The 21699-nt window shown below is 33.9% G+C and overlaps 2 protein-coding genes across 4 annotated transcripts; both read left to right on the forward strand.

The window, feature by feature from the left end:
- The first annotated feature begins 1056 nt into the window (after positions 1 to 1056).
- On the forward strand, positions 1057 to 13472 carry Rcd6 (Reduction in Cnn dots 6). Of its 3 annotated transcripts, none has more exons than XM_070650619.1 (5): positions 1057 to 1416; positions 4347 to 4757; positions 10935 to 11168; positions 11787 to 12192; positions 12762 to 13472. In XM_070650619.1, exons 2-5 carry the CDS (start codon positions 4665 to 4667, stop codon positions 13244 to 13246), a joined length of 1218 nt encoding a protein of 405 aa, XP_070506720.1. In that variant the 5' UTR covers positions 1057 to 1416; positions 4347 to 4664; the 3' UTR covers positions 13247 to 13472. The 3 variants fall into 3 exon arrangements, with proteins under 3 accessions (XP_070506720.1, XP_070506719.1, XP_070506721.1); XM_070650618.1 differs by having other exon boundaries at positions 1057 to 1359; XM_070650620.1 differs by lacking the exon at positions 1057 to 1416 and adding an exon at positions 1467 to 2946.
- Positions 13473 to 14896: 1424 nt separating this feature from the next.
- On the forward strand, positions 14897 to 21221 carry Tmem131 (Transmembrane protein 131). The gene is made up of 4 exons (XM_070650617.1): positions 14897 to 15213; positions 15415 to 17155; positions 17225 to 19396; positions 19463 to 21221. The coding sequence occupies exons 1-4, from the start codon at positions 15023 to 15025 to the stop codon at positions 20549 to 20551; spliced, it is 5193 nt and encodes a 1730-aa protein (XP_070506718.1). The 5' UTR covers positions 14897 to 15022; the 3' UTR covers positions 20552 to 21221.
- The last annotated feature ends 478 nt before the right edge of the window (positions 21222 to 21699 follow it).

The raw sequence follows: 21699 nt of genomic DNA on the forward strand, positions 1-21699 counted from the left end.
AATTTGTCAGCTTTTTTTGCAAGAAGGAACGTGGCATTGAAATGGAATGGAATTGGCTAGGAATCTATGATGAAATTGCACTTTTAGCCATGAATTGATAAACGGAATTGCTAATTAAATTTAAAATTAAGAGAACTTAGAGTTTGTAGCATTTCCGAGCAGCACAATGTGACAAATTGCGTTTTTCGGCTTTAAAATTGGGCTGAAAAGCATTGACATGGTGCCCACTAGACAACTTCGCGTCTAGCAATAATGGCCTAATGTTCGGGTCTGAATTGCACAATGTTATAAACCGGATTTTTGAAAACAAAAATCTGTCTCATTGTCAATTTCTGTTAAGGCAACTTCGCGTCGTATGATTGATATGGCGACACAGTGATGCCTTAGTGAACACGGTGTGCTGTTCGGGATAAAGAGTTGATCTAATGACAAAAACACTAGAGTGACTGTTGATCTCGAGTCGTAAACAGCAACAAATTTTATAACAGCCATTCCGGAACAGCACAACGTATTCAAATGGGAACACTAAGTCGCGGCATTAACAACAAGATGTAAAGTTGCCCTGACGATACCATGATGACTAGGGATTTCAATACCGGTCCAAAATTTCAATCCCGGGATTACGGTATTAGAAAATTCTCAATTCCGGGATCTCGGGACCCTAATGATGACTGATTTCGACTCGTTTTTGTACCGAGGAAAAATGAGATTCTCTGCATTGCGTCGCTCGGGAGTCAAGACACCCAAAATGACAGACGTTTCGCAAATCCAACCTCAGCACAATAATAATGCGCTTCCATTGCTCATAATTGACCACAAATTATACTCGTTTAATTTTTTTTTTCGAGTAGGTAAATTGATATGTATACATAAGTTGTAACTTTTTTTTTTAACAAAATGTTTTTCCCATTAATAATTATTGAGATTTCTTTGATAGGGTCATTGATTTATTACGCTCAAGTCAACAACGATTAGTCTACTTCTCTTATGCATTCACAAATACTTTTTTGAATTCAAAAAGAAACGAAAAACAAAACAAAAGCTTCATATTTTCTCACAAACTTTTTTTAACTCACCTCTCTCACTCCACACACCTCTCAGACTTACTATATACTTTTTTTTATAGCCATAAGAAATACTCGTGGTTTCAGTCTCGGTAGAAACATCGCTCGCGCTAGTCATTGCATAATTTTTTCTCTATTTTTTTTTTTTTTTTGTTTTATTTTCCACGGAATTATGATATAAAGTCGGTCGGTTGTTGATATTCTGTGTGTAAGAAAAATAAACAGCATTGAAATCTTTTTTGGATGTTGCAGTGGAATTAATAAATTTAGCAACATCGATGACACAAGTATTGTGGTAAATCTAAATATATATATTCCCAAAGCATTACGGAATCATGTGTTTACAGTTAAAGTAATTTACATTTTTTTTAATCAATATGTATGGAGGAAAGTCATACGCTCTTTTGTATTCAATTTCAATTAACTCAGTGTGGATTGTGTTTTTTTAATTTGTTGGTAATCAGTGCTGCGCGTTGGGTGCGTTTGATTAGGTGTTGGAATTAGTTGCATGGATTTGACTAAGTGTCAATGTTAGTGACATTTGACCAGATGTCCTGATTAGATTTAGTATAGATTTTGACAATGATCCTTAGCTGATAATAGCATATTCATTGACCTCTTAATGATCGAACTCATGAGTATACTCAATCAATACAATTGAGCTTAATTTTTGTTTGTTCGGGGATTAACCAATTTCTAGGTAAAGTCAAAATTCTTTAGATTTAGTTCTGTGTTAGTTATCCGAAAGTAAAAAGGTCTAGAAAAATAAGTAAAGATATCCAGGCCTACGTAATTCTGGAATAAAGCTGAAATTTATCAAATCTGATTCCACGCCAGAGACTTTCAGGCATTTTGGGTTGTGAATTTGTGTAAAAATTTAAAAATTGACAAACTTTACAAAATTTCGGGTCATTCCTTAAGTTTCTGATAATAAACGTCATCATTGCTAATAATAAGTTTTACTTGAGACTAATTTTCTTATAATTTATAGTGTGTCACATTCTAAAAAGTTTGATGACTCTTAAACTAGTTTCTCGCGTCATTGTAAATATAAATTCACTTTAGAATTTCCCAGATCTGATTCTTGACTAGTCAGAATGCGAATCACAACTTTTCAAACGACCTTTTAAACTCAGAACGAGGCTCAATTATTTAACACAAATGTGTTGTATTCTACGGAGAAGATTTGAGATCAACCCTCTTCTCTGACTAATGTCCATTGTACTCAGGAACTCGAGTAGACAAAACATCATTAGAATAACTCATTAACAAGACAATTCCCGAAAAGATCATGATGTAAAAATAGCTGAAAATCTGTTCTAAGATCAACATGACTCTGGCTTCAAGCCAGATTCTAGTCAGCTAGGGACCTGGTTTTCGGACATTTTTACTTAGTCTACTAAGTCATAAAGTGTTTTTGTCCCTATGGGTATTCTTTAGGTTTACTCATAATGAAGTCCATTACAAGATATATATCAAGATAGTCACAGTATAGTCGTAATAGCCTTAAAGATGATTGATACCAATTGATGCAAATATTTTTTTTATCCACAAAAAAGACCCGGAATGATATTTACGCGTGTAAATTACAAATGAACACCAATATATTTTTCTACAATATTAAGCTTTAAAAAGTGAGAAAAAAACAAGCTCGCCCACCCAAAGCAGCTACGAAAAAAATAAATTTTGCACAGTTTAGTTGGCTTTATAGCCTTCTTATGTAGTGAACAATAAACAGAGCTTTCTCAATCAATTTCATTCAAGACAAGAAATGTAAAATAAAAAAAAGATATGTAGTGTAAGAGTCGACCTCTCAATGCATGCTTTGATTGAGAGATAAGAGCGCATTTTCTCTCGACATGATTAGTGCATTAATTCGAAAGTAAATAAACAATTTTTAATGGACAATTTTAATTTAGTGATGAATAATGAGATGTGATTAATTTGTGAAATAAAATGCAGTGACCTTGGCTATTGTGCTGTGTGAAAAATCATCGGAACTTGAATCAAATGCTTAAGAATGTTCAGGAAAATAAATTAAATCCCACGCATTAATCAACAAAGTGTTAAACTAACATTTTTATGGTTTTATTAATTGGGTATTATTTTCAAATTATGGACAAAGTTTTTAATTTTTTTGATATTGGGATGGTTGGGTTTCTATTGAATTTCAAGTGTAAATTGAGATGTTGTTGCTTTGTCTGTATTATAGATTGTCATCTTTAAGGTGGGATCACAAATGATGTCTCTCCCGAACAGCATAATGCAGCAAAATTCATTACCGTCAGAGCACCCGCACATCTTTCCGTTAATATTACGATGGAGCGATGTTCTAGCAATTTTGTTCTGCTGCTCGGGATGTAGAAATAGTGTTTTAGACCTTAATTTCCGTAATCGTGTTCTTGTTAGAGCTTAGGTTACAGTAAAAGGTCGAGCTCAATCCAATTTAATGTCACTTCTAAAAATGACCTTTAGATCTAGAATTTTCAAACTTTCTGTGGCAGTTGATATTCAAATTATAAAAAACGGTTAAATTTTAATTTGAAATCACATTCAAAAATATAAAATTCAATCTTTTGGACCTTCATTGAAAGGCAATGTCCTCAACTTCGACTTACTTTGGTGCCATTGTCAAGGTCTAGTTTAGTAAAGACTCGGGCTTGGCCGAATCCGATTCAATGTCAAAGTCACGCAAGCCTGATGACACCGATTTTCCGACCCTGTTTCCAACTTTTCGATGCCTTGTGTCTTCCTACAGCGCTCCACAACTTCATCATTCAGACATCATTTATTATTTAAACATTCCTTTATGATGATGATGATGATAATGACAAAGTCAGACGTCATAAAGAGCCGTTTAGAAATTGCTTATTTAACCTAAGACACCACTTATTAGCCTTTGATTGAAAATTGATTTTACAAATTATTCAAATCATAAAATAGTCACCATTAACCCGAGCGACACAAATGAAGAAGGAACGTAGCTTTTAAAGTTCCACTAAGCCTCTTCATCATTTGTATCGCACGAGAAACATGCCAATAATCCAGTCATCAAACCCAAAGTGCATACAATACCTACTAATTTCCATGAGAATTTGCGCTCAAAATTAAGTTTTTAATTCATGTGAATTTCTTTTCATACAAAACTTTTTTTTTTTCATTATTCACATACGCGCGCCTTGATGAATCATTATAATCACATACGAGTATTAGTGTGAACCGCCGAGATATATGAATGACTAACTAATTGTAAATTATTATTAATTCTCTTTTTTTTTACAGAAATTTAATTAGATCTAGTAGATTTATCTCAATGATAAGGTGATAATTTTACTTAAAACAATTTAAGATTTTGTGAATGCAAATAAAAAATAAAGTGAAAGTTTTAAGCACAAAAGGCAACAGTAACGGTGAACTTCTTTATGATTATGTGATAATAAACAGCTGTAATAAAGCATTTAAAAATTCGAAAATTAAAAGCCTAAAAGATAATGGAAGAAGCAACGCAATTTTCACCAATTTTAAATCACTTTTGATAGCTACAATTTTATGTGATTTGTAGCCATTCAGTTCAGTTTAAAAGAAGAAGAGAAGTAAATTATGAGATTAAATACACAAGTCATGGCAAAATTGAAACAATTTTTGAAGCAAAATTTCATCTATATTTGCCTCTCCGCGGCATGTCTATCACTGGTAAGTGAATGAATCATCATCATTGTTGTAAGAAACTTATTTATAGAATAACTGTTATGTCTTTGCATATTTAATTTGCCTTTTATTCGCACATATAAAAGTGATTCGTGTATGGCGTTAGTGTCAAGTTTTTTTTTGGATGTATCATGATATCGGGGATGTACTCGAATAGCATGAGTTAGTCAGTCAATCGATCCGAAATTTGAGATCAAGCTGTCGTGACTCTGACTATGCTTTCTCGATACCGGGACCGGGACACGGTCTCCAAAATCTTCCGGGAAAGCATAACTCTGACATGATGCCGGATTTGAATTGAATCCAGTACCGATTCAGAGTCACACCGACTTGAGGTTGCTTGAGACCAGATTTTCGACCGATTAACCGATTTGTGCTATTCGAGGCATTAATTTAATTGCTTTAGTCCATTTTTTGAGAATTGAGATGTCCCTGACCGGCACAAGTTTTTAATGGCAGACACAATGCATTCAAGTGGCAATTTTGATGGCAATTAACATGAAAATTTGCACTTATATGCCATATATCAATCAATAAGCTACCATGAATAATTTGTGCCGGTCAAGGTCGAGTTGACCCTCAATAATGACACATTGTGGCTTAGTTAGAGTCTTTTGTGGGAGGATGGTAAAAAAAACAAATACTGATCAATCGAGCCTATTGATCTAGTCATGCCAATTCGATTTATGAATTCTTACTACTTCACTTCATTGGCGAAGGCGCACGGGGGCCCATTGCCGCATTAAGAATTCGTCGAAAGCTGAATCTGACTTTAGATAACTTCTGCCAGTTTCTAATTCCCAGCACTTTTGCATCGTTGCTCATACAGCAATTCCATGATTTATGCATTCACGAGTCAAAAATTGTGGCTAACTTGATTACATTGTGGAAGGTGGCGGACTGCAGAAGGGGTCACCAGCGGAAACCTTGCTTTGACAAGCTTTAGCCGATTATTTCTACCTGTATATCAATTATGTTGCATTGCAGACTCTGAGTCAAAAACAATTCAATCTGCAATGAATATCCAGACCCTATCAAACCCCTCCTAACTCCATCCGTGCCACAAACTCTCACCTTTCCTCACTGTAACTATTCAATTGGTCAGCTCATTCACTTCTTTTTCACGCATATAAAATGCCTTTTATTTATGGAGTAATTTGCCTATTATTAGCATAACTCTTTTTCCTTTTTGACGAAATAGCCAAATTTGCCATTGATACATTCAGACACTTTTATTTCAAATGTGTGTCATGGTGCTCTGAAGTGTTGTTGTTTTTTTTTTTGGATTACCCCTTACGGTACATCAAATTCCATTGCAGAATTATTTTCTCGTGGTATACTTAATAAATTCTTTATAATCACGCAAGCAGAATGAGCTTCAATAGCAAATACCTCGAAATTTAAATTTTTTTTGAGTCTTAATGACTACTTCAAGACAATGCAGCAAGTATATTGATTTATTTGCCTTGAATTGAATATAAAATTACAAGTTATGAATGAATTGGTTACAATGGATAGATCGAATTCAATAAATTGCAAAGGAGTGACTGTGAATATGTGAATCTTTAGTATTGTTACATCCCACACCTTTAGTGATCCATATACATGCTCTATTTATGGGATTTTTAATTTGTAATGTTTTGTGATTATCAAGGATGCATGGAAGTGAATTTGAATTGAATTTGCAAAAAGAATGATGCTTTATGGAGCATTTAAAGGTGTTGGAGAATTGATTGTTATTGAATACAGAATGAACTGTATGAAGTTTGATGAACTTATGGCACATATAGTGGGAAACATGATGTAATAGGTATCATAACTCGAGTGACATAAATGGAAGCAGCAAAGTCATGGATACGTTTATTAACATTTAGTCGAGCCCACCTCCGCGTGGAAGTTGATTGTATTGCTTGGGAAATCGCAGTAGACTCGGATTTTGCATCTGACTTGACTTGACCAGAGCTCAGTACTTCCATGGATCAAATGTAATTTAGGGATTTTAAAGCTCCATTTTCCCTTTGTCATTATTAAGACTATATCGTTGACTAACCTTCATGACCCAAACTTCCAATACAACATCATTAACTCATATCTACAAAACTTATCTTACAGTCAGACAGCAAGCAATAAACTCATTTAAAATATAAGTACAACTAAATGCCAGTTTCAGTTTAATTCTTCCGCATACTAGTTTACAGCCGAGCCTTTTGCCAGACTGGACAATGACACGCAACTTCTAAAGTGTTGAAAAATATTAAGCCAACAAGTCTTTAACATTGAAAAAAAGTAAATCAGCATCTTGTTAAATAAAAAAAACTGGATAAAAACCTTCAAGTCATCCAGTTAAAACCAAAACTTGACATCATGACTCATAGCCTATTGATTGAGTTGTAGTACTGTGTAATTTTAATTGATGCTGTCATAACACCAATGATTGTCAATCATGAAATTCAGTAGCAGATATTGTGATGTTATTAAATGTTTTTAGGGAAAACAATGTTATTTATGCCCGAGCAGCATTCATTTTTCGCTGTAAGAATGGTTCGAAATCAGTCGTCCCGGTGCCGTCATGGTGCTATCATGGTGTCATCATGTTGCTGTCATGTTGCTGTCATGTTGCTGTCATGGTGTCATCATGTTGCTCTCATGGTGTCATCATGTTGCTGTCATGTTGTCATCATGTTGCTGTCATGGTGCCATCATGTTGCTGTCATGGTGTCATCGTTGTGCTGTCATGGTGTCGTCAGGGTAATATCGTGTCCTACCGTTAATACAGCGACGAACTGGTGTCTTAATGAATAAACTGTGCTGATCGGGATGGGATTTAAATTCAAAGAATATTATGACCTAATATTTTGTTACATTCCATTGTGTTTAGTACTAGAAATATTAAGAATCTGATAAGGGTCCGTTCTCTTATTACGTAACACTCTTAGAAAGGAGGAGGAGGAGAGGGCGGGGCTGTTCATAATGCCAATTTTTCATGTTACGTAATCTAGGAACGGTCCCCCAAAATATTCATTTTAATCCAATAAATGACCCAAAAAACTTACAAAACACGAACAAAACTTCTCATATTCCCATCAATCAACTACAGCTTCCCGCCCATTTTTAATCTGATTTCTCAAAGAATATAAATTGAAGTTTTATATCCAAAAAAATAGTCTGTGATTTTTATGACTCAGGAAGATGCTGTTTCTTTCTCTGACACACTTCTGCTTCTTTTAATAATTTTTATTGCGTATCTAGTCCCACATCTTATACCTATATCCAATTTAACTTTGTCAATAATTAGAAGTGTTGATCGTAGCTGAATGTCATGACTCAAATTCAGTCTCATCACTGTTTATAAATAGGCACAAAATTACATCAGAACTTTTCATTTATCAAGTCATTTATTTCCATTTACATGTAGATGTTGAGGCATTGGCAGTGAATATTAATTTTGTTTTTTTTGACTCATTCAACACAAAAGAATGTCAACCACGTGCTTTGCCTATAAACATTTTAATTTCTTTAAGAAAAAAGTTCATGGACTTTATGATAATTAAACATTTCCAGCTTAAAAGAAGCGATAAATGAAAGATTTTCTGTCAATTTGGATGGATTTTAAAGTGTGAAATAATGGTCAATTTTAATTATCGAGAAAATCTGATTTAAGGCTTTAAAATCATCAAAGTATTGAGATCAATTTGGTAATAATTATTGAAATGTTACTTTTATTGCTTAAATTCAAATGATCTGTTGGCAGCGCTGTTAGTTTTGTTTGATATTTTGTCAGAATTAGAGTCAGCTATTTAGATTATGTAGCTTAAGTGTCTGAAATTGTGTCAGAATATGTCAGTATTAAATAGCTTAATTAAGCAACTTGGACTTAAATATTGAATGTTTATCGTGGTGAGCTTGGTACGAATCCTTATCATATTGTAAATAGTCTATATAATCCAAAATGGGAGATCGGCAATCAATGGGAATCGATCTCACGTCCTCACAAAATGAATGGTCACTAATTCCTAGTCTGTTGTCTATCGCGAACATAAAGACCATACACTTGTATTGGCAGATTGTCCTGCATATAGTTCAATACCCCTTATATTATTCTACTTCGACCTAATGACCTAGTGTTACTAAATTAGATTGCTACTAGATGTATTAAATTGCAAACAGTTCTACAAAATAAACATATATTAGATACTAAGAATTAAGAGTTCCCAATTCCAAGACTAACACTTCTCGGTCTCGAGATTCATCAAGACCGATATTTCAGGAAATTCCTATATAATCTCGGTCCAGGTCTTGATTTCGAGGCTTTGTTAATCCGAAACTCCAGGAAAGACTACTATGAAAGTTCAAATTTATATCTTTTTCGAATTAGACTTAGTCATAACTTACTTCCCTTACTTCAATGGTATTACAGATTAATGTTGAGCCATGACTTTACTCAGATGGCGCTTGTAGCTATCTCAATTACAGCCTTACACTTGCCAATTTCATTTGTAAGCCTCACTGCATGAAATCTTTAACCCCGATCGTGATCTTTTGGCATCTACAACGTCAGATTTACTTACCATACTCTATTGAGTTTTAAGTAATAACCAACATGCTTAGTCTTTGATAGGTCAAAAGAACAAAATTGCAGTTTGATGACAAACTTTTATCAATCTTAAGTTTTGAACAGAACTAGAACTCGACTTGAATTTTGTAAGGAGCCGAGTTGACCTTCCGAGTCGACTTCGAGCTCTGCTACAAACCATAACTTTAAAGGTAATCTCGATACTGTGCCAAGAACAACACGGAAATTTTTGCGATTTTCCAGTCACGCGTTCTGAAAACTATTCAACGATTGCAAATCAAGCAAGCTTAATCCGAGTAAACAATTTATCAAGACTTAGCAAAGGTGCGAATCTCAATTGATTAGATCAGTCAACTATTAAATTAAATGACCTGAATCAATACTCAGAATACAGCACTGTTAAATGAAATCAGGAATTTGTTATTTTACTTAAAAGATTGAGTACCGCAAGCTTGACCAAACAGAAAGAAGTTTTTAATTAATTAGAATATTTTTGCCAAAATTAATTTTTTGGGGCAATTTGGCATATTTCAAGTTAACGATGCTCATCATCAATTACTGTTGAAAATTTCTCTGGATGCACATAATAAATTAATGGTTATATTTCATGTGCTCTAACCTCTACTTACTTATTTACTTCAGTGGTCATACAGAGCATTTGTGATCCATGACCTCACATTGGTGTCGGCTTTAGCTGGCTCTATTGGTGGCTTTAACTTAACAATTTTCAATGCTAAATGCAACACAAGTAAACAGGCTTCGATAGGCAAGAACTGTGGAAGCTCCAATAGATAAGGTCTTAAAGGCAGACTTTGTAGATGGCAAAAGGTCACGTCAGAGCTTGAAGTTGACTCGACTAGACTCGACTCGACTCATATGTAGTCGACACGAGACGACTCGACCTCGAGCTCTGGGTCACGTGGACGGCCATAGAATTCATGGAAAGAAGCTATCCATCGAGATAGTATTGCATTTGGAATCGGAAATTAGCAAACGATATACAGCTATAGAACTGATTTTAGGCGACATCTGATGGAGGTCATGGATCACAACTGATCTTTACAGTCAGCGAAGTATGTAAGTAAGTGATCTCTATTAAGAGCTTCCTTCTAAGAGTTATTTGGTCGTTAACCCAAAAATCATATCCATCACAAAAAGTGAAACCTAATGCCGGTCACTAAGCACAGCCATCCATTTAAAAATTCAGTAACGGTTAATTTAAAATTTAAAATTTTTTCACGTTTAATTTTTTTGAAAAATTATTCAATTTTAAACTAAACCACGTGTCACAAATGAGAAATTATGAGGCGTGGAAATAACCATAAGCATGTATAAATTTCAAGAGAGATTTTATATTCAAGATTAATATGCCATTGATTTGATGGCTTGAAGAAATAAAATTATTACCTTCCACATTTCTTTTTTTTATTATTTTTTCGCTCCCAATTAACTTTTTGTTTCTGCCGAAAAAAAATCATTTCATATCCAACAAAGACTTAACAGTTATTGAATTAAAATGTAATTAGTCAAGACACAGTTAAGAGATGTGTAGCAATATTTGCTGATGCTTATTTACTTTACCTTTACAGCTTCTTTATCTCATCGCATTTTCCTGTGAATTATCGAAAATTCTCGACACGAGACGACCCGAGAAGGAATATATATCAGTGATTTTAAGCATCATATATTTTATATTATTTTTATCAGCGACTGTTCTTATTAATGGATTAGCGACACGACTGTCTATGGGATTACTCATATGGTCTATTACATTTTCAATACTAACAATTCCAGAATTATGGCTGATTATGATGCAATTTTGGGTAAGATTTTACGTGATTTTATTATTCTTGCAGAGATTCATAGAAGGCACACGACTTAGAAATGGCGAAAAATCTGGCTTTTGGCAGGCGTAACTCTTTAACAGACAAGGAGCATGTTCATGAGCATACTCAATTATATTGATGAGCATGGCGCTCATTTGCATAAGTGTGCTTGTTCATTGTCTGTTAAATACTCTAGTCTGGAACCAGAGTTGTAATGGCCGATTTCGGCTACCGAGAGAATCGGCCAGTCGTTCATCGATTTTATCGGCCAACTTTTTGAAAAAAAAAGGCCCGCCGTTTTTGGCCGACCGATAAAATCAGGCCGTATCACAACACTGCCTGGAACCAGATTCAGTGAAATCTAATCTCAACCCAGATTCACTTTAGCCTTGAGCCAGAAATTTCATATTTTTTTACGTCGTTTGCCTTCCAAGATATCAATTCAGTGGTGGGCAACCTTTTATTATTCGTGGCACAATTTAGTGGTAAGCCTTGACCAAAACTCCACACGGCATTTAGTTCATGGGATTTTCAAACTTCAGTGTGTCGCGACACCCAGATTGCCCACCACTGTCCTAACCCAACAAATATTTACATAACAACTATATTTTACAGGGTTCAGAGTACAATCAGGGACTGACTGAAGTCATAACATATTTCATAAGACTCATAATAAATTGTGCAATTTTAATTCATATTCTACCATTGGCCATTAAATGGCGTCGAGAGAAAAAAGTTTTAAAACAATTGGAGTCATTAGCAAGTCGACTACAACTAACATCAACACCGGCAACGTGTGACTTGGTAAACAATGGAACACTCCAAAGAGTGTCATCGTCGGGAAAGGAAATAGAAAGTGACAATTTTGCGACTGGTAATGGTTGCATTGAAAAATACATTGGTGGCATAGATAATCGAAGTTACATGCAGAGCTGTTATGGTTCACAGAATGAATTTGATGCAAGTATATTTGGTATGAATCCGTCACAGTATATTGGACCACCGATTAATACACCATTAGGTATGGATGACTTAATTTATTTTTAATTGGATAGAGTTTTGGGTTATTTCAAATAACTTATTTGAGAGATTCTATGGGAATCTATGCGAATCAATTATGCATTGCTATAGTCTAGTCTGACGCATCATATGATGTATCTGTTCAGGTATTTCGGATATTGATCTTCCTTTAGATGCGCTTATGACTGTATGTGTAATGCCGTGAGTATTGGGCGAATCCATGTCGTGAGTTATATTGACAGATCGATTGGTGGGAATTGAACCCACGTCCTCATAAATGAGAGGTTTACAGATGTCTGATCTGTTGCATAATCTTCGGTCATAGAGGTCATACCCTTCCACTGGCTAATTTCAATACATATGGCTCCATACCTCAGATTACACTCTACTTCAACACCTTAGTTGGATGATTCCGTGTGTTGCCATAATTCCCGCCACACACTTGATGATTTTAAAGACTCACTTATAAGTCACGGAACTTAGTTTCAGAAGAACTGCCCGAAATTCCAAATCCTATTGATATTCCCATCCATTTTCATAACTAATCCATAACATTCTTATCATTCACAGCAAAACGAACTCAATCTCTTCTGGATCTTCGATTTGTGAACCAAACAATGGTCAGATCAGCAGACACACCATCGAAACTCAAGGATAAATCAGATAGTGTAAGCTTAAGCAGCTATGAAATGAGACTACAAACAAATCTCTCGAAAAATGCTCGAAAGAAGGACTTTAAAGGCTCGAGAGACAAATTACAAAATCAGGCATCAGAAACTCAGCATAAGAAAAGTCTAGGAAGGAATTGTGTGTCTTTAGAGAATGTTGGAATAGTTCTGACTGACGATATTTATTCAGCACATCATATTCAGGCTTATAATTCACCAATGTATCCTGCATATTTTTATTACAATTATCCTCATCATCCAGCTTACTTTATGGCACCTCCAAATAATTATTTTATGAACCAAAATAGCGCATATTTTAATACAAGCACTAGTTTAGGAAATCAATCTCAGGATGATTTCAAAAAATATAGAGATGTAGCACTTTAAAGTTAATATCTGGAACACACAGCCAAATAATACCAAAATGTAATCTCGTTTTTTATTTTTTGTTTGTTTTCATTGACATTCGTGTAAATACAGTTGTATTTGTTATAAAAATTGCAAAATGATCAAAGAGATCTTCTACCTTGATATTAAGTAGAAATGAGGAAGTGTTATGAAAAAAAAATTCTCATGTTTTGTTAATTCTATGGATAATTTTTAAGATGTGAAAAAAAAAATAAATAAATTAATTGAAATTTTATATTCTGTTTGTTTTTTTGTGACTTAGTAGGCTTTTGATATTGTTTTCAGGAAGTTAATAGGTATACGATGAGTTTAGTACTGAGACGAGACGAAAGAGCATGATTTGGTAATTTGCATTTTTCGTCGCTAAATTGAATTCAAATCAGCTGTCATGTAGTCATCAGGGCATTCTACCGTCTTGACATCGAAGTAGTGACATAGCGATGCTCTAACGACTTCATTGTGCTACTTGGATCTAACTCAAATGGGACAAAAAAGACAATGTTAGCTATTTACCCGATCGGCACTCTTTAAAATGGCAAAAACAACCGGATTTGCCAAGTGGCTGCCACTTGGTTCATCATTTCAAACAGTGCCGATCGGGTTAGAATCCATAATGTTCATTTCGGACGACCCTCTATATAATGATTAAGAGATCAGGCTTTGGTGAGAATCGAAACAACATTTTCACAACAGAGGAATCCAGATTTCCGGTCTGTTGCCTAACCAATCGATCACAGAAGTCTTACTCTCACCTTTGGCATATTTGCCTATAAATGGCTCGATACTCCAGATTCCACTCTGTTTAGACTCCACACATAAGAAGTAAGTATGAACTTTGAACTCTTAAATGCTTCAAAGAGAGTCTCCTCTTTGCATATGCTCTTTTTGTCACTCTGGATAATTTGCAATCTCCAACTATAACATTCAATTACTTAACAACAAATTGAGCACTTTCTGATCGAGTTCCATCCAATTACTGCTTTTTAGTTCCTTTCCATTAATTTTTCTCAAATTGCAAAATTCAATCTAAGTAACCAAATTAAACCAAAAAAAATCAAAAAAATTCAAATCATTCAAAACCATCAATTCATCATTATTCACCAATTGCCGGTATAATTGATATTCAATATGAAAGTGCCAATTCCGGCAGAAAAACGGATGTGCATATTTGTTGTGCTTCTTATTCTTGTATTTTGTTTATTTTTGTTGTTTTATAAGAAAGTAACTTGTTGAACATGAGTGTCAAGAAAGTTTTGTTGAAATTATATGGAAATTGGGAGAATTAATTAAGTATTTTGGTTATGAACAGGAGATTAGCATCTGATGGAGCTGTGGAGTTGGTAAAATGAAGGATATATTGTAATATTGACGATAATTTAACAAAAATTCAAAGAACAATGAAGATTTTCAAAACGTAAACAAAAAAAGACGCAAAAAGTGATGCAAAACACCAAAACCTCTCCAAACCGAACTGAGTTCGTTCAGTTGATGAAAATCATATGGAAATTATTGCAAAGTAATGTGACATGATGATTTTCATACAATTTCATCTAAGTCATCATAAAATGTGTGACATGTATTACAATAACATCCAATAGTATGAAAAAAAAAATATTGAAAACATTGAAGGAAATAAAAATTTAAAGGAAAAAACATATAAAACTGATATTATTCAACAAGAAAAATGTTTAATTTTTTTTGTTTTATACAAGAAGATAAAGTGATATAATTAATAAAAAGAAATAGCTGGTTTAAATGATGATCAAAATGCTGATAATTATTTTCATTTTACTGGAAATATTATCTTTCGCTAAATCTGGCCAGGAAGAAATTCTTCATGATGGATTTGCTGAAAAATTTGACAATTTACCATCAGAGACTATAAATTCACAAGAATCATTGTCATTATTGCAATTTCAACCATCTATATTAGATTTCTTACAAAGGTGATATTTTATAATATTTAAAATGTAGATTTTTTTTTTTGATTTCATTCGATTATGTGTGTAAATGTGTTCGTATGTTCATGTATTGCATTGAGAGTATTTGAAATTCTGATATGTCTAATATAATGCGTGGTGATGATAAAGCAAACTTAATATTAAAATCACTTCTTATTTACTAAAATATTATTATTTCTTTTTTAGGTCAATTGGGGATCCCCATGACGAAAGAGTTTATCTTTTTAACAAACATAAACATAAGAAAGTTTATCTTGGAAGTATATCAGGAAGTTCATCATCTGATTTCTATTCGTCATATTTTGAGGATAAAGTAATTGGACCTGAATCAAATACATCCTTTAAGATTGTCTTTCTACCAAGACAAATAGGAGAGACAAATTCATCACTTATTATACATACATCCTTTGGAACGATAAATTATCATGTCAAAGGTGTTGGAATTGAGTGTCAATATCGATTAAGACCATTAATTGGAATTAAATTACCAATTAATTCATCGATATCACCTGAAATTCAATTATATAATCCACATGCATTTCCGCTACAGATTTCTGAAATCTATAGTAGCGGTGGTGAATTTCAGTTGGAACTGCCAACAAATACAACAAATGGTGATCAAGAAGGAGATTATAAATTATGGGAAATTCCAAGTTTCACATCAAAGCCGATAATTCGAATACGATTTAATGCTTTTCGAACAGGTAATCATTCCGCATATGTGCGCATAAAAATCGCTTCCTCGCCACTAATGAGTGAAGAGAAGATGCTTGTTGTACCAATCGAGATAGAAGTCTATAATAAAAGTGGATTATACATACAAACGCCACTACTGGATTTCGGTATGATTGGACATAATGATGGTATGCATCGTTTTGTATATGATCTACTTAATTCAGGCTCACAAACAATCAGCATCAAAAATTGGGGTGTAGAAAGTGAAAATCAAATAATTAAAAGTTCTGATTGTTTAAAAATTGATGTTGTACAATTTCGTCAGCGGAACTTTACCGATTACCTGACTATCGATGTAGATTGGTCAAAATGCATTGACATATCTCACATAATTACGGGATATATATTTTTAGTTGCCGATGGTCTCGACGAAGACATTGAGGATGTCATTTATCGATTTCCATTTTATGGTCACATCATACATGGAAATTTAAGTTACAACGTAGAAAACTTGAAATTTTCACGTAATGATAAGAAGACATACGAGATAATAAGACCATTTGTTATTAAAAACAATTACAATTTACCATTGGCAATAACAAATATTTCTGTACCTGAGAGTTGTTCTCGTTATTTTAAGTTGAGTGGATTTAATCCAACAATCCTACAACCAAATACATTCGTTACTTTATTGGATATACAACCAATTAATGGACAACATATACCGATGAATGTGACAACATTAGAGGAACATTTTAGGATTATAACGAATGTTTCGGATTATAGCATTCCATTATGGCTATATACGGGATTATTAAGACGAATTGTTCCTGTTGATTTTGCACGTGAACGATCACAAATTGATGAGAAAGCTCTTAATTTTGGTGCATTACTTCCCGTTGGTAAACAGACAGAGCTGCTTATTGCATTTGTCAATGAGAATCCAATAGCAATTGAGATAACAAGTTGGAAAGGAGCTATAACAAGCGGAAGTGGTCAAGCACAACTCAGTACTATAAATCGTGGTTGCAGTAAAATGTCACTCGATAATTTACTGTTTTGTAGTCCATACGTACCGCCTGGTGAATGGATTGTCTTTTCCATAAGTGTACAGTCAAATGCTGTTGGATCATTTGGTGGAAATTTTTTATTAAGAACGCCATTTGAGGAAATCAATACACCTGTAAAATTTTCAACAGCCATGGGAAGATTGGAACTTAAAAATAAGCTGACATTTGAGGATTGTTTTCCAGTAAGTTATAACCTTAACATTTTGATTCCTTTCGTTACTGACTGTCTCTTTTTGTTTGTGTGATTTCAGGGTAAAATTTGTGCATTGGAAGTGCAAGCATATTCAACATTTATGAAGAAAATGTATGTAGAAGGTATAGCTGTTGATATGGATGGTATATCATATGAATTTGCTGTTAAACAACCAAATGAGCTACCAATTATAATGCCAAATGTCGATACGAATATTGGCAAATTATTTTTTAATCCAAAAGAAGTGCTGTGTAAGAAACGATCAACATGCTATACAAGTTTCGATATGTTATCAAGACCGTATGGTGAGATGTGGATGAGATTATTGAAAAATTTTACAGCATATACAAAATGGGATAATGAGAAGCTTCAGGCACAATTGAATAGTTTTATGGAAATTAAGCAGAACATGAAGCAAATGCAATTTAGACTGACAACCTCACAGATCCGTCGTTATGAGTTTAATGCATCAATAGATTTCGTTTGGCCACGATTAATACCAAATAATGTTGAGTTTCCATTCTTTCAAGTCAGCAAGTATGAGACTCAATTTATTGACGTATTCAATCCATCCGATCAGCTTCTATTTGTGCATTTTGTGCTGCATAATATCTCATTACATGGTGAAAAGATACAAATCCTACCCGATGCACTCATCGACTGTCCAACATGTGTTTTAAGTAAAGACAATCCATTTTCATTTAATGTCTCAATGGATAAAGACATTTATGTTGAAGAAATAGCACCGAGATCAAGTCTTAAATTAGGAATTAATTTTTTCGCACAAGCGCCTGGTACTTATTCAACGCTACTCTACTTACGCAATAATCTTACAATTGTTGAAGCTAGGTGGTTAACTGCTCATGTGGTTGTTCCTCAATTTAAGTTTGGTAATCGTAAGCCGGGAAATTCAACGCCCTTACAATTTGAGATTAATGAGAAGCACGTAAGGTTGTGTGAGAAAAAGACATCAGCAAATATTCTAGTGTCAAGTAAGAGAACATTTACAGCCAAAAATAGTGGTATGGTTCCACTATCGATCTATGGTATGAAAATAGAGAATGATTTATGTGTTGGATATGGATTCAAAGTTCTAAACTGTGAACCATTTCAACTACAACCGAATGAGACAAAAAAGATAGAAATTGGATTCTCACCGGACTTTACACTGTCCAGAGTCATAAGGACATTAAATTTTGACACAAGCGCCGGTTCAAATGTCAATTTTACACTCGTCGGTAACGTAGCAACACAAGCATTAGACATTTGTGGTAAAAATATTCAACGTCCAACGTGGGAAGCTGATTTTAAAAGTAAAGTCATGATTGTACTATGTGTTGCACTAGTTTTGGTTCTTATCTCAGCTGTCATAGATTCTGATAGAATTCTCAAAGAGCATGCAAAAGCTATGACACGTGAGAGGGGCTCAATAAAGGCACCATTAGATTTAAGAAGAATAGGCATTGATATGGTCGCGGGAAGTATAACATTCTCATTTGGACCATCATCATCGACATCACAGGAGCAGTTGAACAATCTTAATAACCATAATGCCTCACTTAATACAATTAGGAAACGTCTAACGATTACCAAAAATTTAACAGAGCTACGTAACAAATTTATGACAGCGACAAAAAGTGTACGGAATGATGACAGTTCAAAACAACAATCACCGAGACAAACAAAGTCGGATGTTACTAAAAATAATAAGACAAATAATGAACAACAAAGTAGTAGCAGTAAGGAGAGCAGTAAAAAGTCAACACAACCATCAACGGAAGATGATTCAGCATCATCATCATCATCGTCAAAGGAAAACTGTGATGCCATAAAAAAGAATGAAATTCAAGACTCATCATCGACCAAAAATAAGAATAGTGGCAAAAAGTCAAAGAATCAACTTAACATTTCGGATACATCGAAAGATCAGAAGAATAATCTACAACAACAACAACAGAAAGTGGCAACTGTTAAGCCATTGAACAATAATCAGAATCAAGTCAATCGCACTCAAGTAGCAAATAAAGAGAATAATAAGAATAAGTTGGCAACAGTCGTACCACAACCATTACAAACACCAGTTAAGCCTATAGCCGTTCAAAAGAATCAATCGCCAACATTAAGTGTACATTCAAATGATGGAGGATTAAAAGACACAATCCAGCTTGTCAATCATCAAAATGAGAATAATGTATTTGTTGATAGCAATGAATCACTTAATTCCATCAAAGTAAGCTTACTCATTATTTTATTTTTTTTTTATTCACAATAATTTAATTTAATCATAATGTTTCAGAATGAAGCGCCGAAGCAGCCCAACGCTAAATATCCTATAAATAATAGTAATAATAACAATAAGAATGCTGTACGCGAGAAAAAGATGCCGATTAATCCACTACAGATCCAGAATAATATTGTTCCAAATAATAATGCAAAGCGTACACCTGGCAAGGATAATAAGCAGTTCATATTCAAGCAGAACTTTACAAATATGGGAAAGTTACCAAACAATAACAACATGATGAATAATAATCCTAATCAGATACCGCAGAGCTACCAATTTGCCAATTGGACACCACCAGTTAGTAACATTTGGAGTAATTCAAGTTACAGTGAAGTTGTGGCACAGCCAACATTGGAGCCAAAACCAAATCTCAATTTTCCACCAGTACTCAATGGAAATTTAGGATATCGTCAACCGGAATTGGACTTTAATCGTAACAACAGCTTTAATCGTGCTAATGACTCGTGTGTTATAGATCAAGAGGATAATAATTGTACTCAATATGGACCGATTGGAACCAGAAAGTCACCATCGTCAACACCATCGTGGGAATGGGAACCGTTGAATTCTGGATTAAATCAACATTTGTCAAAGCCACTTGCTTATAATGGAACCTACTATCCACAACATCCACAACCATATGGTATGCAACAGTCAAAATTGATGCATTTGATGAATTATAAGGATCAGCAACAACAACAACAGCAAATCCAGCAACAACAAATTCAACAACAACAGCATCAACAATCTATGGATAATGAACGGTTCCAATACATCATGAAAATGAAAGAACGCAAACAAACAGAATGGTTAAATACGGTCGGCAATACATCAGCTGCATCAAGCTTATGGTCATCATCAACAAATTGGGCGACACCATCACCACCATTAAATGTTCCACCAGGATTCGAACATCAATTTCAACAACAGCAACAAATCATACCAAATTCACAGCCAATACAGAACATTAACGGTAATAATAACGGCAATGGTAACAATCAACAGTCATCTGTTCCTGCTTATGAGTTGTTTAAATCATTGAGTGTCATTTGGGAGCCAAATCGCAATGACGGTAATGAACGTGAGACACGCAATCAGTAAAGAATAAAAATCACATTGAAATCAGAGTTGCAAAACAGGTGCATGTGACAGACAAAACCGTACAAATTCTTGTCAATTTATATAGTTTTTTCTATAAAACCATACAATGTGACATGCAAAATCCTGGATAATTTGTTAATTTTATAGGAAAAACCGTACAAATGTTTGGTAATTTGTATGATTTTTTATAGGAAAACCGTACAAATTCTTGATAATTCGTATGATTTTATAGGAAAAACCGTACAAATTCTTGAAATTTTGTAATGTTTTATAGGAAAAACCATATAAATTATCAAGAATTTGTATGGTTTTTGCCTATTTAATCTGTTTTGCTACTCTGCAATGAATTAAATGTTCAGTTTTTATTGTTGTTGTTGTGTGGGTTCCATTGCACAATAATTGATTGACTTGAGGAGATTCGATGATTCTTTTTTTTTAATTATTTATATATTATTATTATCAACAAAAAAATAATAACAATATTTGATTACATTTGACATTATGGACCTCTATGATTTTACAAATTTTTTTTTTTTTGAGAGAGTTCTAGTTGTTGATTATCATTCTTAATGTTAATTTGAATGCCACAAGATGTTTACAAAAAAAAAAAAAATGGGTGTTTTGAATTTTATTTAAAATAAATGAGCAAAATCTAATGCAATGCAGAGAATGTGTCCTGTTATCAGTTATACTGTACTTAATGGAAAGTTTTTTTTTTTGCAGTCAATACAGCAATTATTGCTCCTACCTTCATGTGAAGGACATACACATTAAAAATTGTGTCAGCGTAAGTGTCGTTGTTATTTTTGCTAAAAATAGTCAGTCATTCGTCTGTGATTAAAGGTCAGTCAGTTTTGCTAATCTGCCGTTTTCTTTTGATTAGAATGCGGAGCACTGAAAACATTTTTGAGAATTAAGAAGAAGGATGCCTTTTTTTTGAAAGTCGAGATGCTTCATGTATGAGATAATGTTTGACATACTAAATTTCGGAAAACGAGTTGCATCGTATTTTAATCTTTATTGAGTTTCTTAATGTTGCTTTTGTTGATTTCGCTTCTACTTTTGATGAGAATATTTATAGAAACAATTAAATGCCATGCTGGTCAAATAGGTATGAAGCTTGGCTCAAATTTGATATGGGAATGCGA

This window comes from Chironomus tepperi, unplaced genomic scaffold, assembly GCF_022539635.2.
Source record: "Chironomus tepperi strain 1889 unplaced genomic scaffold, CSIRO-AGI_Ctep_v1 contig_445, whole genome shotgun sequence".
Taxonomy (NCBI): Eukaryota; Metazoa; Arthropoda; class Insecta; order Diptera; family Chironomidae; genus Chironomus; species Chironomus tepperi.